The 24,850-nt window shown below is 36.1% G+C and overlaps 1 protein-coding gene across 1 annotated transcript in view; it reads left to right on the top strand.

Moving 5' to 3' along the window:
* The window catches only part of ck (unconventional myosin-VIIa ck), a 46,580-nt gene that overhangs the window by 7,239 nt on the left and 14,491 nt on the right, over positions 1-24,850 (top strand). The window contains exons 2-24 of the mRNA XM_022079698.2: positions 6,253-6,321; positions 6,783-6,896; positions 7,404-7,550; positions 7,997-8,181; positions 11,119-11,240; positions 11,532-11,788; positions 13,176-13,341; positions 13,833-13,963; positions 14,854-15,038; positions 15,387-15,597; positions 16,046-16,181; positions 16,567-16,811; positions 16,939-17,094; positions 17,786-17,976; positions 18,405-18,579; positions 19,145-19,261; positions 19,348-19,458; positions 20,059-20,268; positions 20,589-20,786; positions 21,232-21,408; positions 21,718-21,935; positions 22,139-22,385; positions 23,702-23,875. Coding sequence (XP_021935390.1) covers positions 6,304-6,321; positions 6,783-6,896; positions 7,404-7,550; positions 7,997-8,181; positions 11,119-11,240; positions 11,532-11,788; positions 13,176-13,341; positions 13,833-13,963; positions 14,854-15,038; positions 15,387-15,597; positions 16,046-16,181; positions 16,567-16,811; positions 16,939-17,094; positions 17,786-17,976; positions 18,405-18,579; positions 19,145-19,261; positions 19,348-19,458; positions 20,059-20,268; positions 20,589-20,786; positions 21,232-21,408; positions 21,718-21,935; positions 22,139-22,385; positions 23,702-23,875 — 3,891 coding nt within the window. The 5' untranslated portion in view covers positions 6,253-6,303. The remainder of the gene's footprint in view (positions 1-6,252; positions 6,322-6,782; positions 6,897-7,403; positions 7,551-7,996; positions 8,182-11,118; positions 11,241-11,531; positions 11,789-13,175; positions 13,342-13,832; positions 13,964-14,853; positions 15,039-15,386; positions 15,598-16,045; positions 16,182-16,566; positions 16,812-16,938; positions 17,095-17,785; positions 17,977-18,404; positions 18,580-19,144; positions 19,262-19,347; positions 19,459-20,058; positions 20,269-20,588; positions 20,787-21,231; positions 21,409-21,717; positions 21,936-22,138; positions 22,386-23,701; positions 23,876-24,850) is intronic.

Genomic DNA, 24,850 nt, shown 5'->3' with positions numbered 1-24,850 from the left:
TCACTGCCATTGCTTTGTGTATAAGAAAGGAAATGGTCCCAAATCATCCGGTACATTACATTTCTTTCACTTGTTCCGTGCAAATCAAATGAAGTCTCTCATACTGCAGTGTAAAGGTTTGTTCCATTTCCCACATCGTAATTTGTCGAGAAAATGTCTTTATTCTATTGTGTCTGATGAATTAAAACAAACATTTTTTACCGTATGTTTACCTTTTGGACAGTACGTATAGATTAGCGCTGTGGACCTACTTGGCTGAAACTTTATTGTCGTAATTGATTGCCTCATCTCATATCTGCAGCCTGTAACAAAACTCCACTCCATTTGGGCCGTAATCTTTGGTCGGCTTACTTTTATGACTGTTGACACACGAAAAGTAAAATGAGCCCCATTTATTGTCTGTTGTAAATGCATTAGTGGTTTAAGTCAGTTTGATTAAATCCGCACATTCTTAATCATTGTAAATGTAATCAGTCTTCGGTGTTTGGTAAGAAGGACTTATGTCAAGAGGAAATTACATTTAACTCGAGCATTTCGAACACAAAATAAGCATCCTGATGTCAGCGACATTTGATATACGAAAAATCTGACCACGGTCGTGTAATTACGTCTCCTTCGCAGGGCATCGTTAATGAAGAAAGCGAGAATGGAACGTAACTTAGCTTTATTAAGGGCCTAGTAAAGTAGGTTGGTTCTTCGCTCCGACCGGTTTCGGGGAAATGGGAAACTGCTAATTTGAAACGTACATATATTTCTTTTACAGGTGCCTTTGGTAGGCTGGCAGTGAACCACGAACAGTTATTTTAACATAAAATATTTATACTTAACAGTGTCCCATCTGAACGAATTGCTTTTATTTGTAGATTTCATTTAATGGGAAGAGGTCACCTTCTGCAACTGTTTTGTGGTCGACTGTCCACCTAAATTTTTTTGTGTGTGACTATATGACTTTTGTTAGCCTACTTTTCCTTCTTAAAGGGAAAACGTGTAAGCTTATGAGTTCACCGGGGTCTCTGTGTGTCCCCCTTTCAGCTGCTCTCACATGTGGTAAGAACGCTGTGCTATTAGAAGTCACCCTAAGATCGTACTTCTTATTCTCATACAGTCGATATTAACAGCATGGCGGACATACTGGCTTGTAGGGCTCTGAAACTATTCTACGTAATATCTTCAGAAAAGATCCAACTTTTGTCGGAGGGATTTTTTTTTGTACAATTTACAGTAATAACATGGGTCATTCAAACATTTTTATTTAACTAACAACAGCGGTAATTAATGAGACTTTTGATTATCTGCTGACCAACGTATTGTACTGTTGTTTTATCAACTTATATTACCTAAATATAACAATATAAGATTTGTAATACTGGATGTCTATATTGAAAGTACTTTTTAACATTAAACCTTGATTAATCTATAACGCTACAACGTTCAGACAATAGAACATGAACAGAAAATAGTTATTAATGCAAGGATCATAGGCTATCGAATGAGTGCTGCAACATTTAGGAACGAAGAAAAATGTACTCGTATCTCAATAATTTTCTATTAATATCAAACCAAAGGATGCAGGGGCCAAGAACAATCATGGTTGCAATGAAAAGGCATTTGTTAACACTTTCGTGCTTTAAACAATTTAAAATTAAACATTAACTACGTAACTAACCAATATAAAGAGAACACAAATACAAATGTTTTGGAAATCTGACAAATTTAAAAATGACGAGAATCTTTTAAAATTAAAATGAAAACTTTTATGGAATAGTTTGCAGACATTTTTGGGAAAAAACTGTGTTCAAGAGTTAGAAACCCGTGGGTGGAGGAGGGTAAGAGGTTACATCAGAACCAATCAGATGTTCACATTGCGCACTTCGAGGCTATGAATTTGTACACCTGGAATTTTACAGGTCAACTGAAGTATCGTTATGAAATACGAAATCTCTGATTGATAGTGTTCAGTTAAAGTAAACAAGTCATTTTGTAACAATATAAGCCTGGAAGTGTAGCATACTGAGGTTTGCCGATAAAGTGAAGACTACACTTGTCTCCTTTCATCTTGCCGCATCCTATCAGACACCGACGAGATAAATCGGCATTTACCATTTCGCATCCCTCGTCCATTTGCCTTGCTGTTATTCTAATTGTAATGTAGAACCTGCCGCAACAGCAGCGAACAAACTACGAGGAGGAGTCGATCACAACGCAGACAATTAAAGCCGCTTGCTGTTAGGTGGGTTCCGAGTAATGCGGGACACTGAAGTTCATGGACACAGTTACGTTTTCTGCCACGTCATGAGATTTTCACTGCTGACAGCTGATTAACCGTAGAAAAACTTCACCGACTCCTAACAACATTGCGGGTGGTACTTGGCTTCGAGAAGGGTGGTGGACGTAAGTTCTTCCTAATTAATAAAAACTGAAACAGTTCGTGTGTCTTGTAATGTTTATGTCACCAAAGTATACAAATATTGTTGTGACAAGGTTTAGTTTTAAATGGAACGCAAGTTGATTCCATAAATGTAAGGAAAGAATACGCCACTGCAAGTGTAATATACCCGTTGATTTGGCTTTAGCAGTAACAGATTTGTGTTTGCAGTGAATGAACACCGAGACAAATTGGGGGGGGGGTAGTATTCGGTGCATAATTTTCTATTGTTATTTCTTTAGTAAAAGTTTCTTTATCGCTAAATGTTATATGCACCCAGGATTACTTTGATTTGTGAAATGGAGGTAGCCCAGGAAAATTTTAACCTTGAAGTCACTCTTTGAGATTTAGTCCTCGGAACGAATTCTCAAGGATTTAACAAGTATCGGTAAAAGCACATCTAATTGCACGCTTCTTTCAGGTTTGTAACAGTGGAGTATTGTCATGGGGATATTTTCCTTAGGCATTGTCTATTGTTGTAATTGAAATACCTAGAACAAGTGTAAATTAGTCTCAGGTGTTCCGATGAGTGGAGAAGCCAACTATCAAATTCTTTGTTTGAAAAACTGCCTGGGGCTGTGGAGTGTCATGAGTGAGACACTTGAAGAACAATATTAAGAAATCTTCCTTGTCCTCTGGAACCCGAAAGTGTTCGCAGAAGTCCCCCAAGCTTCAGGCTGCACGCGGTGCTCCGTCACTACTGTAAATTCCCTCGATGTTGGACCAAGTCTGCGGCCGCTTGGTCCGTATGTTCAGAGCTACTTTTCATGTCCGGAGGCTTTGCTGGCATCAACGGACAAGTTTTAGCTTTCTATTTTCTCGAGTGAAAGAGATTAATCGGCAGAAGCCACCAATCAGCTTCATTACGTCTTCTGGCCGAAGACGATGATTGCCCTGCGTTTGACGGGCCTACGGGTGGGAGAAGTGTGTCGGTCGACCTTGATGGTGACTGCTTTGAGCTGGGGCTAGAGGGAAGTGTTGTGAAATACCGTTTATATTGTTTCGTTGTGCTTGTAGCATGTGTTGAAACTTCTGAGATGCTGCTCGTATAGAGCTAGGATGAATTTTGTGTTGCATAGAATCTTCTTGCGCGAAGAAATTGATTTTGGATTTTTCTGAAATGCGTATCAAACTGATCACACAACGCAATGCAGAATAGTAATCTCTTTAAGCATTCTTCAAGTCAGGTGTGTGCTTTGAAACTTCAGATTCGCTCTCGTGTTCCGCTAAGCCAAGTATCAGCGATGATCTGATGGACAGTTCCGGGCGCAGTTGTCGAGTTCTGAAGCGTAGACGTAAGCTCTACATTCAGACGTGGCCTACTTATCTTAGCTTCATCAGAAGACAGAAAATTTCGTAACGGTAATGTGAAGTCCAAAAAGGTCATCTCTAAAAACAGAATTTGTATGTCATTAGACAGAAAAATTGCGCGTTCTTCTGTAAAACAATTAAATGTCCGTGTTACTTTGAAAGTTCGGATGCATCTCATGGAAAGGGCATTTTTAATGGTATGCCGTGTACTATAATTGAGAGTTTTTTTTAAGAATTTAGTGTATATAAATAAATACTTCTGAAAATATAAAATGACACCAACTTTAAAATGATCCAATCTATATAATAAGGCTGGCCGGAGCTGTAAGTTAATATAATTATTATACAGGGTATTGATCAATTTCTGTCCATTAGTCACGTCTTGTAAATGTTGCTATGACATTAAAATTGTTGCACAGCCTCAGAGTCTGACACAGGTGATATGTTTCATAATTTAACACGCGAAGAGACCGCAAGAATTTGAAAACTGACATCACTTCCACTTTCAGAAGCCTGAAGAGCTCAGGAAACTATTTGGGCCTATGACGGCGGTTTTCAAGAGGAATTCACTGAGCATTTGTCGCAGAAACAACGTTCGATCTCAGTTGGGAGATTGTTCGATCCGGACAGGAACTTGTGAGCCGTCCGTGGCCTTTCGGAGGCAGGCCTCAGTCGCTTCCAGCCTTGAAGAGATCATTTTGGTTGATGCAGTAACTGTTCTTGTAGTCCGTAACTGTCAACGTGACAGTCTGCACGAAAAGACTAAACTTTTTTTAAAATCTTTTCATAAAAGCGTTTCTTTTTACCCTTTTTAGGGTTGATACTTCTAAAAAAAAGACCGAAATTCTTGCCCTTCGGTTTTCGAGACTGGATTTCAGTGTGAACATTTAGTTTAAATTTCAAAAACCATTATTTTGAAATATGCTACTCTGAAACTAAATTTTGGATTTATTATAAGTTCATCAGCAGCCTGTAATCAACCCCTTTTTCTGCGAGTTTTTTTTTTTAAAAATTCCGCTGGAATATAATACATACTTGCAAGTTTACGAACCTAATTGAATAATATTGTTCAAACCAAGTAGAGTTGTTGAAGAAGTACGACATTGTTACGTGAATAGGTTTCAGATTTCCTCCAAAGTTGACTTATTCCATTAACACGAGATGCAACTTCGTATCACATGATCTATGACAGTACAATTCGAGAGTTGTTTAATTTAAAAGTGATTCACAGTCAGTCACGGTTGCCAAATCATCGCCGCAAATATTCCAATGACTTCACAAATATCATGCAAGTTAACCGAAATTTTATATTTTCTTTGGATATACCAACAAACTTTTATTTACATTAACGATGGCTGTATTCTGTGTAGTATGATAGAAGTTTATCAACGTTTCAGAGATCCTTGCTGCTTCCATCTTCGGACACACCGCCGTGAAAACCTCAGATCGTGCTTAAATTGTATTCATATTAGTTGTCAAATTACATCGACAAATGCATTTCTGCCTGTATCTGGTTATTATCAGCGTCACCTTCTTGCACTGCGACGTATTTGATATTTTAAAACTCTAAAAATGTTAGAAAATATTTAATAGTTGAAACTACGCAGCATAAATTAACATAAGATTATGAAATCTTACAGATTTGACACTGTCCAGTCTGTATTTCCATCGTGTTTCGGAAAGAGATTTCATTTGTTTACATTTTTTTAATAACCCGTCTTTTCGAAGATTTTGAGAAAAGATACGTATCTTTTGCATTGGCCTTGCGCTTACTAAGGACCCATATGCTGGGCTTTTGCTGGACATTTGAATTACATTAAACAAAAAGTCATTTACTGGTTGGGAGTGGGGGGTTGCCATTGTAATTGATTTAGCTGCATCTCCTACCGGTAGATTCCGGTTGTTACATTGACGTGGTGCATAAAAGACGGCCATCATAATAAACCCCAATGGTTAAAATCCGGGTCGACGTTAAAATGGAGAAATAGCAATGGGCTGTGATAAAGAAATGCCATGTTTGTATCTTATGAAGTGTTCTTAATTGATAACAAAGACGAAGAACCACGTACAATAGCAGAGGAAGTAATTCTGCGTGTTGCTTAAACAATTAATTGCATCTAAAATGCTGGGAGACAACAGAAGCTAAAATTTTTTAATTTGATTTCATTGTTAATCACTCACCGCCACCTAGCGCCGAGGTTAAGAATGAGTAGGAACGATAATACTCTCCCCCTAAATTTCTACATGGCGTACAGTGGGTCACCTTTACTTTTTTCATCGTATAATAAGTTACGTTGAGAGAAGAAGGAAATTTATAATGTATAAGTTATAAGGTGTAAATATCACTAGGACTTTACTTGGTAAAAGATAAATTGAGTTTAAATTTCACACAGTTGTTTAGTTTTTGTCCTCATTCTGTTAACAGGAATTCTCACAGTGGCTGCAAACGTTTTGTTTAAATACGAGTCTGTAGAATGTGTAAGGATTGTTCAAGAAGATGTTTTCTTGTTTTTCAGGTGAGGTCAGAGTGCTTCTCACACCCAAACACTGCCTGAATTCTGTGAGCTATGGTTATTGTTACAAGGGTCAGTATCGCCTGTCTCATCCTTGATTTGTCATACTAATTCAAACCAGGGGTCCGCAGTGGCCGCGCGGTCTGAGGCGTGGGCCTTGTGCCGCTTGGTCGCTGGGACCGTGGGTGTGGCCATGGATGTTTGTCCGCGTTTTTCTGTGTTGTGCTGTCCTGTGTACAGGTAGAGGCCTTGCGACGGGCCGATCACTCATCCAAGGAGTCCTACTGAATGTCTATAGATCGAGCCAACGAAAAGTTGGGACCCGCAGTGCTCAGGCACTTGAAGAACGAGTCGTTCCGAGTATCGCAGTATTCAAACCAGATACTCTGAAAATTTTGCTTCTTTACGTGATTAATAAGGGATAGTGAAGAAATCTTTACTGTAAGGAATTATTATCAGCTTGCTGTGTTTGGACCCAGACAAGCAGTACCATTTCTAATAAATTTAAAAAATGTATGCCTAATATGTTTCAGGGAGATTACATTTGGATTGAACCTGTATCTGGCCGTGAATTTGATGTGGCTATTGGAGCACGCGTTGTGTCAGCTGAAGGACGGCGTATTCAAGTCAAAGACGATGATGGAAAAGTTAGTAATGATTATAAAAAGAATGTTTTTGGAATAGATTTTCGAGTAGTAAGTTAAGCTGTAAATATCAGTTGAGTGAATTGTTCTGTGTGGTATTGATGTTTTGAAAGATATTTGTGTGGTTATTTTGTAATTTTATGAAATAAAGTACTGCTTGAAAGAATTTTTGGTACTTTTGAGTTATCGGGACGCATCGCTTTAAAAATAGGTTAGGTTAGGTTAGGTTAATGTGTGTGGATAAATGACATATATACTTGAAAGTTATTATATTTTATTTCAATAAATGACAACTAACCTAACCTAACCTAACCTATTTTTAAAGCGATGCGTCCCGATAACCCACAAGTACCGATTTTTTTTATGATTTGATCATAATGATGGAGATATTTGTGTTTGCAGAGTTTGTTTGTTTGTGATTGTTTATTTTAATGCGTTTATATGGAGAGATTTTCTTTCACTGTTTAGTATTTTTTTGTGAATTATTTGATCTGTTGAACTGTCCTACAGGAGCAATGGCTCACACCAGAGAGACGCATCAAAGCAATGCATGCCACCTCCGTGCAAGGGGTGGAAGACATGATATCCCTTGGAGACCTCCACGAGGCTGGCATTCTTCGAAATCTATTAATTCGTTACAATGAAAACCTTATCTACGTAAGTGAAAACATTTTAATTAACACAATCACATTATGTTTGGTTAAGATAAGGTGACATGTCTCTGAAGCAGTGAGAACAAAAAGGATTTATGACTAAAAGCAGAGCTCACAGAAAGGGGAAAAGACGCATAAAAAATACTGTTTTAATATATTGTTTAATTAACCACTTCAATCCAGTGTCTGGAGTATCGTTTGATAAATGACTGCAAAGCGTCAAAGTTACCTCCTCACAATGTGAATTAATTATTATTTATTAATCATGTTGTATTTAAGGATGCTATCAGCAGATGATAAAATTTTGAATTACTTCTTTTTATATCTTAATTATTGTTTTTACATGTCACAAATAAAGTATTTGGTTTCAGGTTAATGTGTAAGTGTAATATGATGAAGGATATCTGCTCCGATTATTTGTTAATTTTGTGCATACTGTATTTATTTCAGACATACACCGGTTCAATTCTTGTGGCTGTAAATCCCTACCAAATTTTACCAATCTACACAGCAGAGCAAATAAAACTATATAAAGACAGAAAAATTGGAGAGCTACCACCTCACATTTTTGCGATTGGTGACAACAGTTACACACACATGAAACGCTATGGGCAAGATCAATGCATAGTTATAAGGTAAGTAAGCGCCTATTCAAGTATGAAAAATATGAATTATTCTTTGTGAGCGGGTTGGCGCTGTCTTGTTTTATGTGCGACCCAATCCATGAGCTTCTTGGCCCCTTATACAACCCTGTCTCCCACTTTAAAATAAAATGTGTTTTTTTAATTCATTAGGAACATTCAAATTGAAAAGAAATCTAACCCTTTGTTCCCTTCTGTGTTAATCAAACTGAGAAACGCATTTTAAGTTAGACTCGCGGGATAACTCGTAGGCCTTTCACTCTGCACTTGGTTGTGTGTATGATAAGAAGTGGGCAGTGGTGTTAGTGACACAAATTTTAAATGGAAAGACATGTCAAATTATTTATTTTATCTTATGTATACATAATTCTAACTTTATGATGTAAAAAAGTCTGATTTAAATTAACACTTATATATTCATTTATATCTTAATTGCGTCATGTTTGTGTTTATTAATACAATAATTTATTTACCATCTATACACAAACTTAAAAATGTTGTTAAAATTACTTAAAATTACAACATTTTTTCATTAGATACTAGATCTTGTTACATTTTATATTGACGACATGTTTCGATGTGTATTACACCATCATCAGGTCTATCAATTTTAAAAACTGTTTTAAAAACTGTTGCACATCTTGCTTTGCTTATATTGATTTGTTTGATTTTTAAGTCTCTTCCTTTAAATGTTGTGCTTGGATGTTTTATATCTGTAAAATTAATTTTCAAATCATGATTTTGGATATTGACATAGGAAATATAATAATTCACAAATTTAAAGAGTTATTACCGTAATATAACGTAATACAATGTAAAAGAATCATATATATATATATAGCCACACGCGACACACACAGCTCAGTTGCAATCTACCGTCCCATAATATCAGACACACAGCACATCACTTACAACCCGGTATGTTTTACTACCTTTTACTACTATTTATTATGATTCTTTTACATTGTATTACGTTATATTACGGTAATAACTCTTTAAATTTGTGAATTATTATATTTCCTATGTCAATATCCAAAATCATGATTTGAAAATTAATTTTACAGATATAAAACATCCAAGCACAACATTTAAAGGAAGAGACTTAAAAATCAAACAAATCAATATAAGCAAAGCAAGATGTGCAACAGTTTTTAAAACAGTTTTTAAAATTGATAGACCTGATGATGGTGTAATACACATCGAAACATGTCGTCAATATAAAATGTAACAAGATCTAGTATCTAATGAAAAAATGTTGTAATTTTAAGTAATTTTAACAACATTTTTAAGTTTGTGTATAGACGGTAAATAAATTATTGTACTTATATATTCAGTTTTGTGTTACACGTGGAAACCTTTAATGTGTTTGGGAATTATAATCTATATACTGTTTGAAGATTTCTGAGTGGTTTGCTTTGTTTAGAAGTGGCCAAATGTGCCACATGCTCCATAATAATAATCTGTGGCGTAACAACCCTCTGAGAGCCAAAGCCGACTAGCTGGCTGCCGGCCTAAGTGGAGGTGAACGATCATCCAACCAGATACAGGGTGACGTGCGGTCAGCACAACGAACCCCCAGCCATTGCTAGTTTCCATGACCGACACTTGCTCCGTACCTCGTCAGTTTATTAATGTCACATTTGTAATCAGCCATTTGTATTCTAATACAAATTGTGGAGGAAGATGAACGATCATTAATAAAGTGCTGAATGAAGTTTATAAACATAGTGCAGTGAAACTTTATTCTTCTAGCAATTGTAAGTATTTCCATGCACATACTTGATCTTTATCATATGGGTGTAATAAATTTCTTCTCCTTCTATGGCTCTCTGGTCCGTATTCAGTCATGGCCTCCTCAATTCTCCTCTTCCATTCAGTCCTCTGTTAGGTCCATCTGTCGGAGGCTTTGATTGAGGTTTTGAAACATCCTCCTTTTTATAGTGCAAGGTTGTTAGCCTTGCGACCAACCCCCAACCTGGAGGACCAGGGTACCTGTCTTAGTCTGACCTCTCCTCCTCAACCATTCTGGCTAGGGAGGCCCTACCAGTGGCTAAGCTACCGCCAGCATAGCTCTTGGTATCAGTGAGGTACTCTAGCCCCACCACCACGACAAGGTGAAGGTACCACTAAGTGGGGGTAATAAATTTAGGTTGCTGAATTAAGGGGCTGCTGGTCTAACTTCAACTATATGATGAACAATTTATTGGTATTTTACTGCATCACATGACCAGGTAAGGTCATTTGAATTGCATGTAAGCGGTAATACACAGTCATTGAAGGTTAAGGTATAAGTACAGTTTCTCACAAAATTGTTAAAGGTTTTTAAAGTTTTAAAGGTATTATGTTAATATGAGTCACGCTTCGGACCTGTGATATGGAATGCGCGCTGGTTCGAGTCTCGGGGAAAGAAATTTCTCATGAGATTTTCGACTGGTGTGTGGGACCGGTGCCAACCCAGCATCGTGAAGAAATTGGGGAGCTACAATGGGTAGCGTAATCCGGTCATGAAAACTAGCAATGGCTGGGGGTTCGTCGTGCTGACCACACGTCACCCTGTATCTTGTTGGATGATCGTTCACCTCTGCTTAGGCATGTGAACATGAGGCCAGCAGCCAGCTAGTTGGCTTTGGCTCTCAGAGGGCTGTTACGCCACGGATTATTATTATTATGTTAATATGATATGTGAAAATTATTTTAAAGGTGAAATGCAAAGGTTTCAGATGTGCTAAGCTATGTTAAATTTACTGTGGTTGAGGTAGGGATTATAAAAGTAAGTATCTAAGATGGAAATTAATTACAGTGTGGATTTTCGTAATAAAGTTTCATAGCACTGTTTATAAGGAGTAGTTCATTATTGGTGAAAATTGTCATGTATTGCCATTTCACCACCAACAGTAAGGTGGTCGTGATCAGTATCCTTTCTGATTGCAGTGGCGAGAGTGGTGCAGGAAAAACTGAAAGCACGAAGCTAATTTTGCAGTACTTAGCAGCTATCAGCGGAAAACATTCTTGGATTGAACAACAGATTTTGGAAGCAAACCCAATTCTAGAAGGTATAATCTTAAAATAAGCCATATCTCCAGTTTTATTTCCTCACCAAAAGTTTATATGCATTTTTTTAACATCTAAGCTGCATGACTCGCATTGTGGTGTCTTTATCTTAACTACCATAACAATACAATAAGAGCTAAGTCAGAGTACTCATTTTGCAATTTCCTGTTCTCCGTAATTAGTGTGTCTTTCTTAGGTGAAAATATACAGAGCAAGGAAAACATTTCTTTATTCTCTTAAATTGATTGTAATGATCCTGAAAATCATATTTGTGATTCTGTTTTTATTTTTAGCATTTGGAAATGCCAAGACCATCCGCAATGACAATTCTTCGAGATTTGGCAAATACATTGATATTCACTTTAATCACCAAGGCGTAATAGAAGGTGCCAAGATTGAACAGTATTTGCTGGAGAAGTCTCGTATTGTGTCACAAAGTGCCGATGAGCGCAATTACCACATCTTCTATTGCATCCTGGCCGGTTTATCAAATGAGGAAAAGAGGAAGCTGGAGTTGGGGGATGCATCTCAATACAGGTATCTCACAGGGGTAAGTGAAGTCATCCTAGTTTTATAGAATGGATATTTTAAAACCTGTACTGACCTCAAAATTCTCTTTCCATTGTCTTCTTCATCTTACTTTTACCCTTCACCCAGTAAATTTATAATGTTGGACTATTTTCAGGTACCTGGCTTTACCAATTCTGTCTAAATAGCATTCACTTCAAATATATTTTCGATCAGAAGTTTCTTATGTGTTTCAGTATTCCTGTTTTTGTCTAATGTGTATCTGAGAATTTTACTACAGAAAACAATGATGACATTCTTATGAATTCAGAATCGTCGAATGAAGATAGTGATGATGAATTTTGTTGTATTCCAATTTAATTAGCTCCATGTAGCAGAATCCTTCAGAAACTGATAGTCGCTCAACTGGACAGGATATTTACCACCAAAATATTAATTATTGTGTTGTGTTTATCATTTGAGAACAAGGATATAAATCCCTATACTTTTGGGCTGCCATCTGAACTTTTATCTAATCTATTTAGTTAATGGTTTAGCAGTATGCTACTGTTACACGTGGCGGCCAGCCGTACTGCACACAGACTGTGACACACTGCTGATGAAAGGTTTAATGACTTTTGATTAGAGCTCTTAACATTTTGATAACAAAGATGCTGCATGATAAGACAGTAAATTTCAAACAGGTTATTTGTAGATTACTTGTCTAATAATATTATTTCCAAAATAGAAAGAAAATCTGCTGTAATGTCACAGATTTTATCAAGAATAAAAATGTCAGATTGTGTTTATTTACAAAACTAATCTTCTGTTCAGTGGAATTCATGTATGACAAGATTGAATGTGATATGAACATACTGTTGTGATTTTTTCTGTTATCAAGTAATGTGTAATTGCTGTGCTAAAATGATCAGACTTGGCCAGTGTAATCGACTCCTAATATAATAGCTAACGCTTATCACAGTTTATACGCTGTAGAAAAAATTGAAAGTAAGTTCTGAGTGGCATATCTGGTAGAGACTGAGAGAGGGAAAAAGAATGATGCTATGGTGGGTGACACTTGTGATAGATCTGGCAGAGTCTGTGTTTTACAGAAGTCTGGAGTCAAGCAGTCAGTTCTGTGTTGGTGTGTTTGGTATGAATCTGGCTTTTTAGCCATGGAAGTGTTTTGACATTTACTTTACTTTATAAAGAAATTTTATAAATGTTCTGCTTTGATTGAAAATAATTTGGTCATGAAAGTTCTTTTGTTAGAATAAAATAATTTTTCTGATCTAATGTCGTGGGGGAAAAATTCATGGCAGACATAAATGCAATATTAAGACATGTATTAAAATATATAATGTTGATATTGTGAAGATATTGGGTAAATTTAGGTGGATTACTATTTTATTCATGCAACTCTGTGACAGGGGGGCAGCATCACGTGTGAGGGAAGAGATGATGCAGCAGAGTTTGCAGACATTCGCTCTGCCATGAAGGTCTTGCTGTTTTCAGACCAGGAAATATGGGAAATTCTGAGACTCCTTGCAGCATTGCTTCATACAGGAAACATCAAATATAAGGCAGCAGTGATAGGTAAATTTTTGGTGTTATGTCATGGCAAATACCATGATTGATTTGTGTTTATCATTTAAGTTTTCAAAACTATTATATATATAAAGTTTCATTGCAGTGTTAGCAAGAGACAGCCACTATACCCTATCATGATCTAGTTAAATCCAGTCCATACATTAATAGCTTATTCTTGAATATGCATTTTAATGTTATCCTTCATTTATCTCTAAGTCTAACGTGCAGTGACATGTTTTCCTATATATAAATGTTTATACTCTTTTGGTCCATTTCAAAATATGTTTGAAATTTCTTTGTGGTGTGTATGGCTTTGCTGATTGTAGTACTGTAACCATCTTGCAGTATGTGAAGCCAAATGTACATGTTACTAAAATGCAAAATGAAACTTACATGTGTGTACTTACATATCTTTAAATAATTTTAAGGTGTAGTGTTGTTCTAATCTTCTCTTATGTTTTTAATCTACTGAGTAATAAGTATTGATGTTTCAATAGATAATTTGGATGCAACAGAGATTCCTGATCACAGCAATGTGCAAAGAGTAGCAAGTCTTCTTGGTGTACCAAAGCAACCACTCATTGATGCCCTGACAAGGAAGACCATCTTTGCTAGTGGAGAAACAGTTGTAAGTTAAGCGTTATCATTATTTATTTTATTTTGTTTTATTTTTAGGTTATCTGTTTATGAGTTAGGATCAAACCTTGAGGCTCACTATATAATAGCTTCTTTGAAGTTAATGAAGTTCTGCATTACGATCTTCCTTAAGATGGGTGGTATTCCCAGAGTAGTCATCTATTTTAGTTTCATGCTGGAGTGTTGACCAAGAATGACATCCAAAATACTTTCAAAATAATTGTAATAAGCTTTCAGTTGCACCAATAATTGTAGGTGATATCTTTGTGTTCATATTTCACTTGCACTGTATTCCAGTTAATAGGTCTCTCTTTTTTCATTACTTTTTCTGCTTCTTTCTTTACTGTGTTTCTGTGAGTTGTTACAGAAATATAAATTAATGGACATGTTCCTTAATGGTGAGATTTGAATTGACTTCTTACCTTGATGAAGGAGGCAGCAGCTTCCTCTGAAAAGCTGGTCAATATCCATCAGATTGCATGGCGTAGCACTCCAGAAAACAGCCATCTTCATTCTTGTCTTCATAAGAAACTCAAATCTCACTTAATAAACCATTGTGTGGAGGCTACTTTATGTTGCATGTGCAGCAGTCACCACAATGATGATGGAGGCAGTAAGCTCCTATGAAATGTTGGCCAATATCTGTCTTACTGCAGGATGCAATATTCAAGAAGATTGCTATCATTTCAAATGTTTGCAGTCCAATGACTGGAGCTCCTGAAGCTTTTGGTATGGTTTGCAGTACTTACAACGAAATGTTTTTAAAGGCAATATGTTCATGATAAAATTTTTGTATGTGATTGTGAACATTGCAGATATTTCTTTCAGACTTATGTCATCTAGTTTTTGTGCTTTTACTTATGCCAGTGTTTTCTGCTGCAGGTGTCCACGCTGTCACGAGAGCAGTCTGTCGATGTGAGAGATGCTTTTGTGAAAGGAATATATGGCCGACTCTTTGTTCTTATTGTTAATAAGATCAACAATGCAATTTATCGACCAAAAGGAAGTGCAAGGAGTGCTATTGGAGTACTGGACATTTTTGGATTTGAAAATTTTAACACCAACAGGTTGATATTTATAATAATGCAGTATGAACCACTCAAAGAGAACCACTGCCATGAAAATATAAAATTTCCATAAAATAAATTTTTCACATTATTGGTACATGGCAACTTTTTCTATTTTCTCTCAGCCACATTGCTTGTAAATAATCTTGTAACATTGCTGTGTTTAGAGGTTCTTTACATTGACAACATCCTGGCTAACTTGCTTGTCCTAGGACTTCCTTTGTAATGTGTAACTTATTCAGTGATTTGGTCTTTTTCTTAAACTTAAAGGCTCATGCATAAAAGCATAAACTAATTTTTATTTTATTTAATTAAGAAAGAAATATGAAATTTTGCTTTTTGTTGCAGCTTTGAGCAGTTCTGCATTAATTATGCTAATGAGAATCTGCAGCAGTTTTTTGTGCAGCATATCTTCAAACTGGAACAGGAAGAATACAATCTTGAGGGCATCAACTGGCAGCACATTGAGTTTGTTGACAATCAAGATGCACTTGATCTCATAGCTATCAAACAGCTGAACATCATGGCCCTCATAGATGAGGAATCAAAATTCCCTAAGGTTTGTTAACATATATTTGTTTTAGTAATGTTGTTAGATAAAATGCAGGTTACAGGAAAAGTAGGATCAGAACATATGAAGCTACTAATTGGAAGATTGTTGACTTCAACAGGGATAATGAAGGTAATCCATTTATTTATGTTTATAGTTCCAGATTTATTATTAGAAATTTCAGCTTTGTAAAGCAGTTCTTATAAATGACCAGTACGCATCAGAATTAACCGTTGCGTGTCAACTTTCACTTTGGACCCCAGTCCCCAATATGAAGTTCTATATATATTTATCAAGTGCTTTCAGAGAAGGAACATGTTGATGAATGGGTAGACACATTGACAGACGCAACTTGATCATTGTGTCTTTATTTTATGGACCTTTTCAGAGATAATTTGAACACTTTGATGTGTTAAATCTTATGTTAATATGTATTTCTATACCATTTTACTTTCAGGGTACAGATCAGACAATGTTAGCCAAACTACACAAAACCCATGGAAGCCACAGAAATTATTTGAAACCAAAATCAGATATAAATACATCATTTGGACTCAACCATTTTGCTGGTGTTGTGTTTTATGACACACGAGGTGAGTTTCACAGAGGTCATGCTTCTGTTTTGTAATTTTCAAGTTCTAGATCAAAACAGTAAGAGACTGTGTTTATAAAGGAAAAATACATGGAAGTAGGAAGTATTTTAAGTGGCTGATATATATTTGCACAGAATAGATAGTCTGGAGTCTTAAAATTTTTAAACATACTTGTCATTTTTTGTTACCATTTCTGTACGTGAGAATCAGTCTAGAAATTCAACCTTCGGTACATTCTTGAGGCCAGCACTCAAGTTGGTCCAGGAATCAAGTAAAACAAAATACCATAAATGTTACTAGCTATTCTTGTCTACTGGAAAATATTACTCCCACCATGGTTATATTCTCTCATTTTACTGTTCATGTGCACTGTTTAACTTCTCAGGGTTTCTTGAGAAGAATCGAGACACTTTTAGTGCTGATCTACTGCAATTGATCCACATCTCAACAAACAAATTTCTTCAGCTGTTATTTGCCGAAGACATTGGAATGGGTTCAGAGACGAGGAAACGGGCTCCAACATTGTCTACTCAATTCAAGAAGTCTCTAGACTCGCTTATGAAAACTTTGAGCAGTTGTCAGCCTTTTTTCATTCGGTGTATCAAACCCAATGAGTTCAAGAAGCCAATGGTCAGTACATGATGGGTTTTGTGGTAAATATCTGTATTGAATATAATTCATTGTATGGCATTTTAAGTAGATTTAAAATGTAGGATTTGAGGTTTTTGCTGCAATGAGTACTTTATATTTTTCACAGATGTTTGATCGAGGACTGTGCTGTCGTCAACTCCGCTATTCTGGCATGATGGAAACAATCCGAATTCGGCGTGCAGGATATCCCATTCGACACGGTTTTATGGAGTTTGTGGAGAGGTACCGGTTCCTCATTCCAGGCATTCCTCCATCACATAAGGTGATTAATTGAGTCATATCAAATTGGCTGTACGTATAAATTTCCCATCAAATCTTTACACAACAGTATATTTGGGGACTTTGTTCGGAATGTCTGCCATAGGAAAACTGTGTTTCAGAAACAAAGTTTATAATATATGGAAGTATAATTTTAATTTTTGCTGAGGTGCAAGGAGCATTGAAGGTGTTCATGAGAAGAGGGCTGTGGAGAATATTTGGACATACATGGGATTGGAGTTGTTTTTTGTTGTGTAACTTAGTATTGCTGACCAGTAAATAAATTTATTAAAGCACCATCCAGTTATGATTATAAAATATTTATTGAAATTTAAGTATTAACTGCAGGTAACAACCTTTTCTTTTGGTAATATGTCATTGAAGGACAGCCAGGAGCCAGATGTTTGTTTACCATTTTACGTCACACCACCCACTAACAAATGAACTGTTTGTTTATCTGAGTGCCACTTTTGTGATTAGATTCTTGATTATTGCATAAGAATTAACACATTCTAAATAACAATTAAATAAAGTTGTTAAACTAATTTTTTTAATGGTATTTACTGTGAAATATTTTTTCTGCAAGAATTTATTGCATTGTGTTAGAGTATGGCCAATACTTTTGTTATACTGAAATGTTGTTGTTATATTGATATTTATTATAGTAGGATTTTAGTGTCTTTACTTATATGCAGACTGACTGCCGATCTGCCACAGCAAGGATTTGTCAAGCTGTTCTTGGGCGGTCTGACTACCAACTGGGCCACACTAAAGTTTTCCTCAAGGATGCCCATGATTTGTTTTTGGAGCAGGAACGAGATCGTGTACTTACTCGTAAGATACTCATCTTACAGCGTTCAATTCGTGGATGGGTTTACAGGAGAAGGTAACATGTTTTATGAAAGTGATTGTATATAAGTCAAATTCATTATTTATATAGCTGGAAAGAGAGTTTAATTTATTTTATTTCCACTTGGTTAAATTTTTATTTTATTTTGTTTTTGCCCATTTAGTATAATTTTAAAAGTAATAGAGAAAGTTATGATTGTCTGTACAGTGAAATTTCATTAGAACAAATCCGAATATCTCACAGTTTTATAGTTAAAATTAGAATTTCCTAACAAGGAAACATGAAAATATACTACATTTATTCAGATACATTACATTCCCCATTTTTAAAACTAAATTAATGTAGAACTGTACCATAATAATGAGTTACTTTTTGTTTTTGTTGTTGTGCAGCTCTAGAAATCTATACTATTTGTGCCAAGTCCAAGTTCAATGTAATAAACAAAATATATGTGATCCCTGCAGGTTTTTGAGAATGAAAGCTGCAGCATTGATTATCCAGAAGTATTGGCAGGGTTATGCACAGCGACAGCGATATCAGAGGATGCGAGTTGGTTACATGAGATTGCAAGCTCTGATTCGCTCCAGAGTTCTCTCTCATCGTTTCAGACATTTACGAGGTCATATTGTTGGACTTCAGGTTAGTTGAGACTCCGTCTGATGTTATGTAAAAGGTAACAGTATGTACGAATGATATGTTTATTTTTATGACCATAAAATTTAAATGAGATACAAAAAAAAAAGATATTGGTTAGTTAGATATTTATATTATATATCAGAGAAAGCGCTTAAAAAGTGTTTTATTTATTGTCTTCATGGCTGCATTTGTGAAATTTCAGGATATAAGTCTTCTGTAGTGAAAATGAAAATATTTTGAACTTTGTAGCCATTATTTGGTCACAGGAACTTGAATATGGAAATGAGAGCATGCAGAAAAGAAGCAGAGAAGGAGGGAAACTTGCTTTGATAAAAACCCCTTACTTTTTTTCCAGAGGACCTTATAAGCCATACTTTATTTTCACATACATCAAACAAAGGTTAAAGCTACTCAGAGTAAATTTCTTGGAAATTATTTATTATCGTGACATTGTTCTGTGAATGTATCATTATAGGACATAAGGTTGTGATTGATAACAGATTTATTTAATTGTAATCTGTTCAGATTTGTATTTGTGTGTTTGTATAGAAACTTTTGTATTTTATAGGCTCGTGCTCGTGGTTATCTCGTACGCAGGATGTATCGACAGAAGATGTGGGCCATTATTAAGATTCAAGCCCATGCACGTCGCATGATAGCCCAGAGAAGGTATAAGAAGCTTAAGGTAATTATATCATCAGATAAATGAAGGATTTGTGCTTTCTTGCGTTTCTGAAATTGTCCAGAAATCTAATGTTCCTTTTTTTTCAGTTTGATTATAGGCATCACATAGAAGCTCTGAGGTTAAAGAAAAAGGAGGAACGAGAATTGAAAGAAGCAGGCAACAAGAGAGCGAAAGAAATTGCAGAACAGAATTACAGGGTAAACCTCTGTTGCAGTTTACTATATTATTTTGTGCTGTAACATTTTTATTACATCTGGTGAATTTTGCTAAATATCATTTGCATTGTATAATTTAGGCTTTTGGTTTAGAGCCATGTAAAATATTAGATTTTAACCACTGTTTTGGAAAACATTACAATTTTGAAGGTGGGTATGATATTGAGTGAGTCTTTATGTAGGGCAGGCAGTGAGTAGCGTGATTGAGTGGATGCTGTCTAATTGTTAACATTGTATCATCCTTTTCAGTACAAGTCTCTAAAGATAATATGTATTAGTTTAAACTTGTCATAAGTGTACGCTCAGGAGTCACAGTTCCTATTTCTTATCCCTAAATTCTCATAAAACATAATATGTATTGGCAAAATAAATTACTAAATTACTAAATGCACATGTAGTGGATTGGCTGGAATATGTGTCTATACTTAGAATGAAAGTGACACTTTTTTACATTTCTTATATTAATATATCACTGTGGTGTGTAAACAGTATTGGCTTCTGCGTACTTTGATATTTTGTCGCGTTGACTGGTGTGTACCTCATGACATCTTTCACTGTAGTACATACATAATTTTCTTGCAGGAACGCATGATGGAATTAGAGCGCAAGGAGATAGAACTGGAGATAGAGGAACGCCGACGCATGGAAATAAAGAAAAATCTTATTAATGATGCAGCTAAGAAACAGGATGAACCAGTGGATGACAGCAAATTGGTGGAGGCCATGTTTGACTTCTTGCCTGACTCTAGCAGTGAGGCTCCTGCTCCAGCTAGGGAGACGTCGGTCTTCATGGTATGTATCATACTGCTTGGGCAGTTTACATAAACATGATTGCTAAATATACCTTTCTCTGTGGAATAACAAAATGACTGCTGCATAAAATTGGCTTTTACTTTCCATTTGATGGTGAATGTAGAAGAACCATTATGCCCAGATACAGTAGAGTCCTGATTATTTGACCTTTGATTATCGGACATTCCATTTTGTCTTATGTGCCAATTTGGAATGCTCCATTTCAACAGCCAACTCAGCTTGTTGCAGAATGAATCACATTCCCCCACCACACTCCTATATTTTATATACTGATTTCATGACATTTTAATTTGGCACAGGATCTGCCTGTCCCAAAGCCTGACCCACAGGAAATCATCAGTCCCATGCAGACAGTTCCTGAAGATGAGGAGGATTTGTCTGAATTCAAGTTCCAGAAATTTGCAGCAACGTATTTCCAAGGAAATATCACCCATCAGTATTCCAGAAAACCACTGAAACATCCATTGCTGCCACTCCACACACAGGGAGATCAGTTGGTAAGAGTTCTCCATCCTTAATCACTTTGAGTTCATTTTTGCACAACCATACCTGATTTATTTTGAGTATACACTTGTTGGAATCAGCATGACATTTAATGCCAAACTGAGGCTCCAATTCTATGTATATTTTGCTTAGCCATCGTGGTAAAATTTTCTGATGCAGTCTGATATTGGACCAGATCATAATATCTTTAGTATTGGCCTGAGGATTTAAAAGTGCTTTTTTGGAGCTATAAAGCCTGCTTATGAGTTTTTATAACTTTCATAATATCTGGAATAAAATAGCTTGTCTGATCTTTGTGTCAGAATTGTTAGATTGTTCAATATTTTGGACAAAGAACAATTATTATTTAAAAAAATGTGCCAGATTATTGAGACTTCATGTAGCCTGAAATAAAATCAAACTGTAAACTGTTTTGTAAATTGTGATTTCACCTTGCAGGCTGCACAAGCATTGTGGATTACCATCTTGAGGTTCACAGGTGATCTCCCAGAGCCTCGATACCACACCATGGACCGAGATAACACATCCGTCATGTCCAAAGTAACAGCAACACTTGGAAGAAACTTCATTCGTAGTAAAGAGTTTCAGGAAGCACAGATGATGGGTCTGGACCCAGTGAGTACACAATTTTTTTAGTACCATTATCTCACAATTTAATTTGTACATTTAGAAAACTTCATATGTATGTAAAAAATTTACATATAACGAAGTCCAAAAATTAGTGTGTCCTGAAGTACATGATAAATATTAGTTGAAATCAACATGCAGATTTCACAAACATAGTAGAGGAATACTTAGTCAACATTTTTATTGTGAACGGTAAGTACATTTATTTTTGTTTGCCACCACCCACATTACTACAGTTTGCACATTTCGTCTATGGTTTTAGAGCTCATTTCCAAACAGAACATATATTTTATACAGGAATCATTCCTGAAGCAGAAGCCTCGCTCAATCAGGCACAAGTTAGTGTCTCTGACTCTGAAACGTAAGAACAAGCTGGGAGAAGATGTACGGCGGAGACTGCAAGATGATGAGTACACTGCGGACAGCTACCAGACATGGCTTGAATCTCGGCCAACCTCAAACCTTGAAAAGTTGCACTTCATTATTGGACATGGAATTCTTCGCGCAGAACTCAGGTAATTTGTTGGGAACCTCAATTCAGTTACCTTGCAATGCCATGATTTATCATTGGTCACAGCACTGTGTGATTTAATGGTTTGGCTTGAATTTTAACTGAAATATTCTGAGAATTTTGTGACTGGACATGAACGTTTTTAGAGATATTATATTTTTTAAACAGTAATGTATAACATTTTAAATTTTGTGTTACTTTTGACAGAGACGAGATCTACTGCCAGATCTGCAAACAACTGACAAGCAACCCATCCAAATCATCGCATGCTCGAGGTTGGATTTTGTTGTCTTTGTGTGTTGGCTGTTTTGCCCCATCAGAAAAGTTTGTCAACTACTTGAGGGCCTTCATCCGTGAAGGACCGCCAGGATATGCACCCTATTGTGAGGACAGGTTGAAGAGAACCTTTAACAATGGCACCCGCAACCAGCCTCCTAGTTGGCTTGAGTTGCAGGTATAAAAATATGTCTTATTTCTTCATAATTTTTTAATCATTCATTTAAACTAAATTCTTCAGAAACAGTGTGTCAGAATCATTGTAGCTGTTTGGCCTGTGTTGAATATCCATAAGAAAGTTATATCTCACATTCTGTATTCCCTCAGTTTTAAGACACCATCGATTGTAAGACCCATGCTTGACTTAGTAATAGATTTTCAGGAAGCAAAATTGTCAGTATTCAAACATAGGACTTCTTTGTATTAATACTTTTGGAATCTTCTTTGTTGCTGCCTTTCTGTTTACTGTCCTCTGACGTGTTATGGACATGAAGACTTTCCTTGCGGTTTAGTGATACAATATAATTTTTTGACATCAATTCTTAGATGCCATGAAATATAAATTACATTACAGTTTCAGAAATCTTAAAATGTGCTTGGTGAAGGCTACACATTATGAAGTTCTTAAATATTCAGTATTCTCCATTCTCCTGTTACTTTCTTCTCTGAAGTCCAAATATTCTTCTCAGCATTTTGCTTTCAGACACCCCCGACCTGTTTCACACCTATAATAAACAGAATGTAGACTCCCATATACCGGGGGGGGGGGAAATTAACCAGGGTCTATTTGGTTTAAATAAAAATTAGAAATGAATTTATAAAATCTGTTGTAAAAGTTAAAGTGTTTAAAAAGAAAGGCATAAATACAACATTAGCATGTTATTGATTGGTAATAAACATTTTCTGAATTTAACCTTTATTGACCATGCATTGCAGCTTATGCATAGTCTAGTTGGCTATGTGTTGCTCTAGTAAAGTAAAGTTTGTCCCGCTACGTGCCGTATAGGCGCTTGGGGTGAGTGGAGGTATAGCGCCTCTCTTTCTTGACCTCAGCACTAGATGGGGTGAGTGGTCGGCATCACGCCCCGGCCGGCTTTACCCCCGGGAAAGGACCCCGTTACCCATTGTAGAGGAGGCTGGGTGGTCCCCAGAGCTGGTCTGGATGCAGAGGCTAGAGGAAAAATCCTCTGCCCCCGTCGGGGATTGAACCCCAGCCGTCCAGCCCATAGCTAGTCACTATACTGACTGAGCTATCCCGGCTCATGTGTTGTTACTCTAGTATTAGTGTTTAAATGCCCTTTATTCCTACAGTTTAGGTTGATTTCCTCTAAACATTTTGGATATGCAGTCTGTGATCTGAAATTGAGTTACTGAATACTGTCATGTAGATTATTTCAAAGTGTTGGTCTTGTTTTAAATGCAAAATCATTCCACAGTGATGTTTGTGGAATTGAAAGAAACATAAAATTAGCAAACAATTTTTTTTTATTTCAGGCTACAAAGTCAAAGAAGCCTATCATGTTGCCCATCACATTTATGGATGGCAATACCAAGACTTTGCTGGCAGATTCTGCAACAACAGCTAGGGAATTGTGCAATCAGTTGTCAGACAAGATTGGACTCAAGGACCAGTTTGGTTTCTCTTTATATATTGCCCTCTTTGACAAGGTATGTTGAAAATTTAATGTTGCTCTTTGGGGACAGATTAGGATTGTTAACTGACTATTGTACATCGAGGCTGCAGCCGTACATCACTGATCTCTTTTAAAGTGCCAAGTGCAGAAGGAGAGATCCTTCAATCAGATCCTATCTCAGTGTACAACGTAAGCTGGATGTAGGTTAGAGATCTCTCATATGTAAAATTATTCTTTTGGTCTTTGCCCATCATCTTAATTATAAAATTATAAAACTGCAGTGTTTCAGAATGTGTTCTTTATGATTTATCAGCTAAAGTACATATTTTTTACCATGTGTTTGTTAGTAAACTGCATTTAAATAATGAAATTGGTTATTTCTTATATCATATTTTTTGATAAACTTAACACTTATGTCTGCACATATATTTAATTAATCATCAATGTGCATCTGTAATTAACTTTGTAAACAATAAAAGGACATTTATTTAACTGTTAATACATCACAAAGAGTAAATGCTGCATTTTTCATACTTATTTAGTTAAGGTTCTGAAATTGAAAGGATGTGACCTCAAATATCTTTTATATTATTTATTGCTGCGATATTGTATTGTAATAATTCTTGTACTTAGTAAATACAGTAAACCCTCAATTTAAACAATTTTGGATTTAATGAACACCATCTGGTATTGCCACATTTTTTCTGTTCAATGGTGTTCCTAATGGAAATTATGGTTTAAGGATGCATTACTTGCATTGTAAAAACAGCTGTGGAATTTAACGGACAGTCGGCATTAGCGAATGCTCCTCCCCCCCCCCTTTTAGTCTGTTAAATCAAGGGTTTACTGTAGATTTGTTTATACTTTAAACCACATATGGTTTTCCTTTATTGAGAGAGCGGAGAGAATGTGTGGTCTGGCAGCCACCAGACTGATATGAAGGAAGGAAATGGGTGAGAAGAAAAATATTAGTTGGAATATCTTCATCACACATGAATGATGTCATAGA

This window comes from Zootermopsis nevadensis, unplaced genomic scaffold, assembly GCF_977971745.1.
Source record: "Zootermopsis nevadensis isolate Lab colony 2312 unplaced genomic scaffold, Znev_1.0 Znev_ptg000016l, whole genome shotgun sequence".
Taxonomy (NCBI): Eukaryota; Metazoa; Arthropoda; class Insecta; order Blattodea; family Termopsidae; genus Zootermopsis; species Zootermopsis nevadensis.
This window is presented reverse-complemented; position numbering and strand designations above follow the sequence as displayed.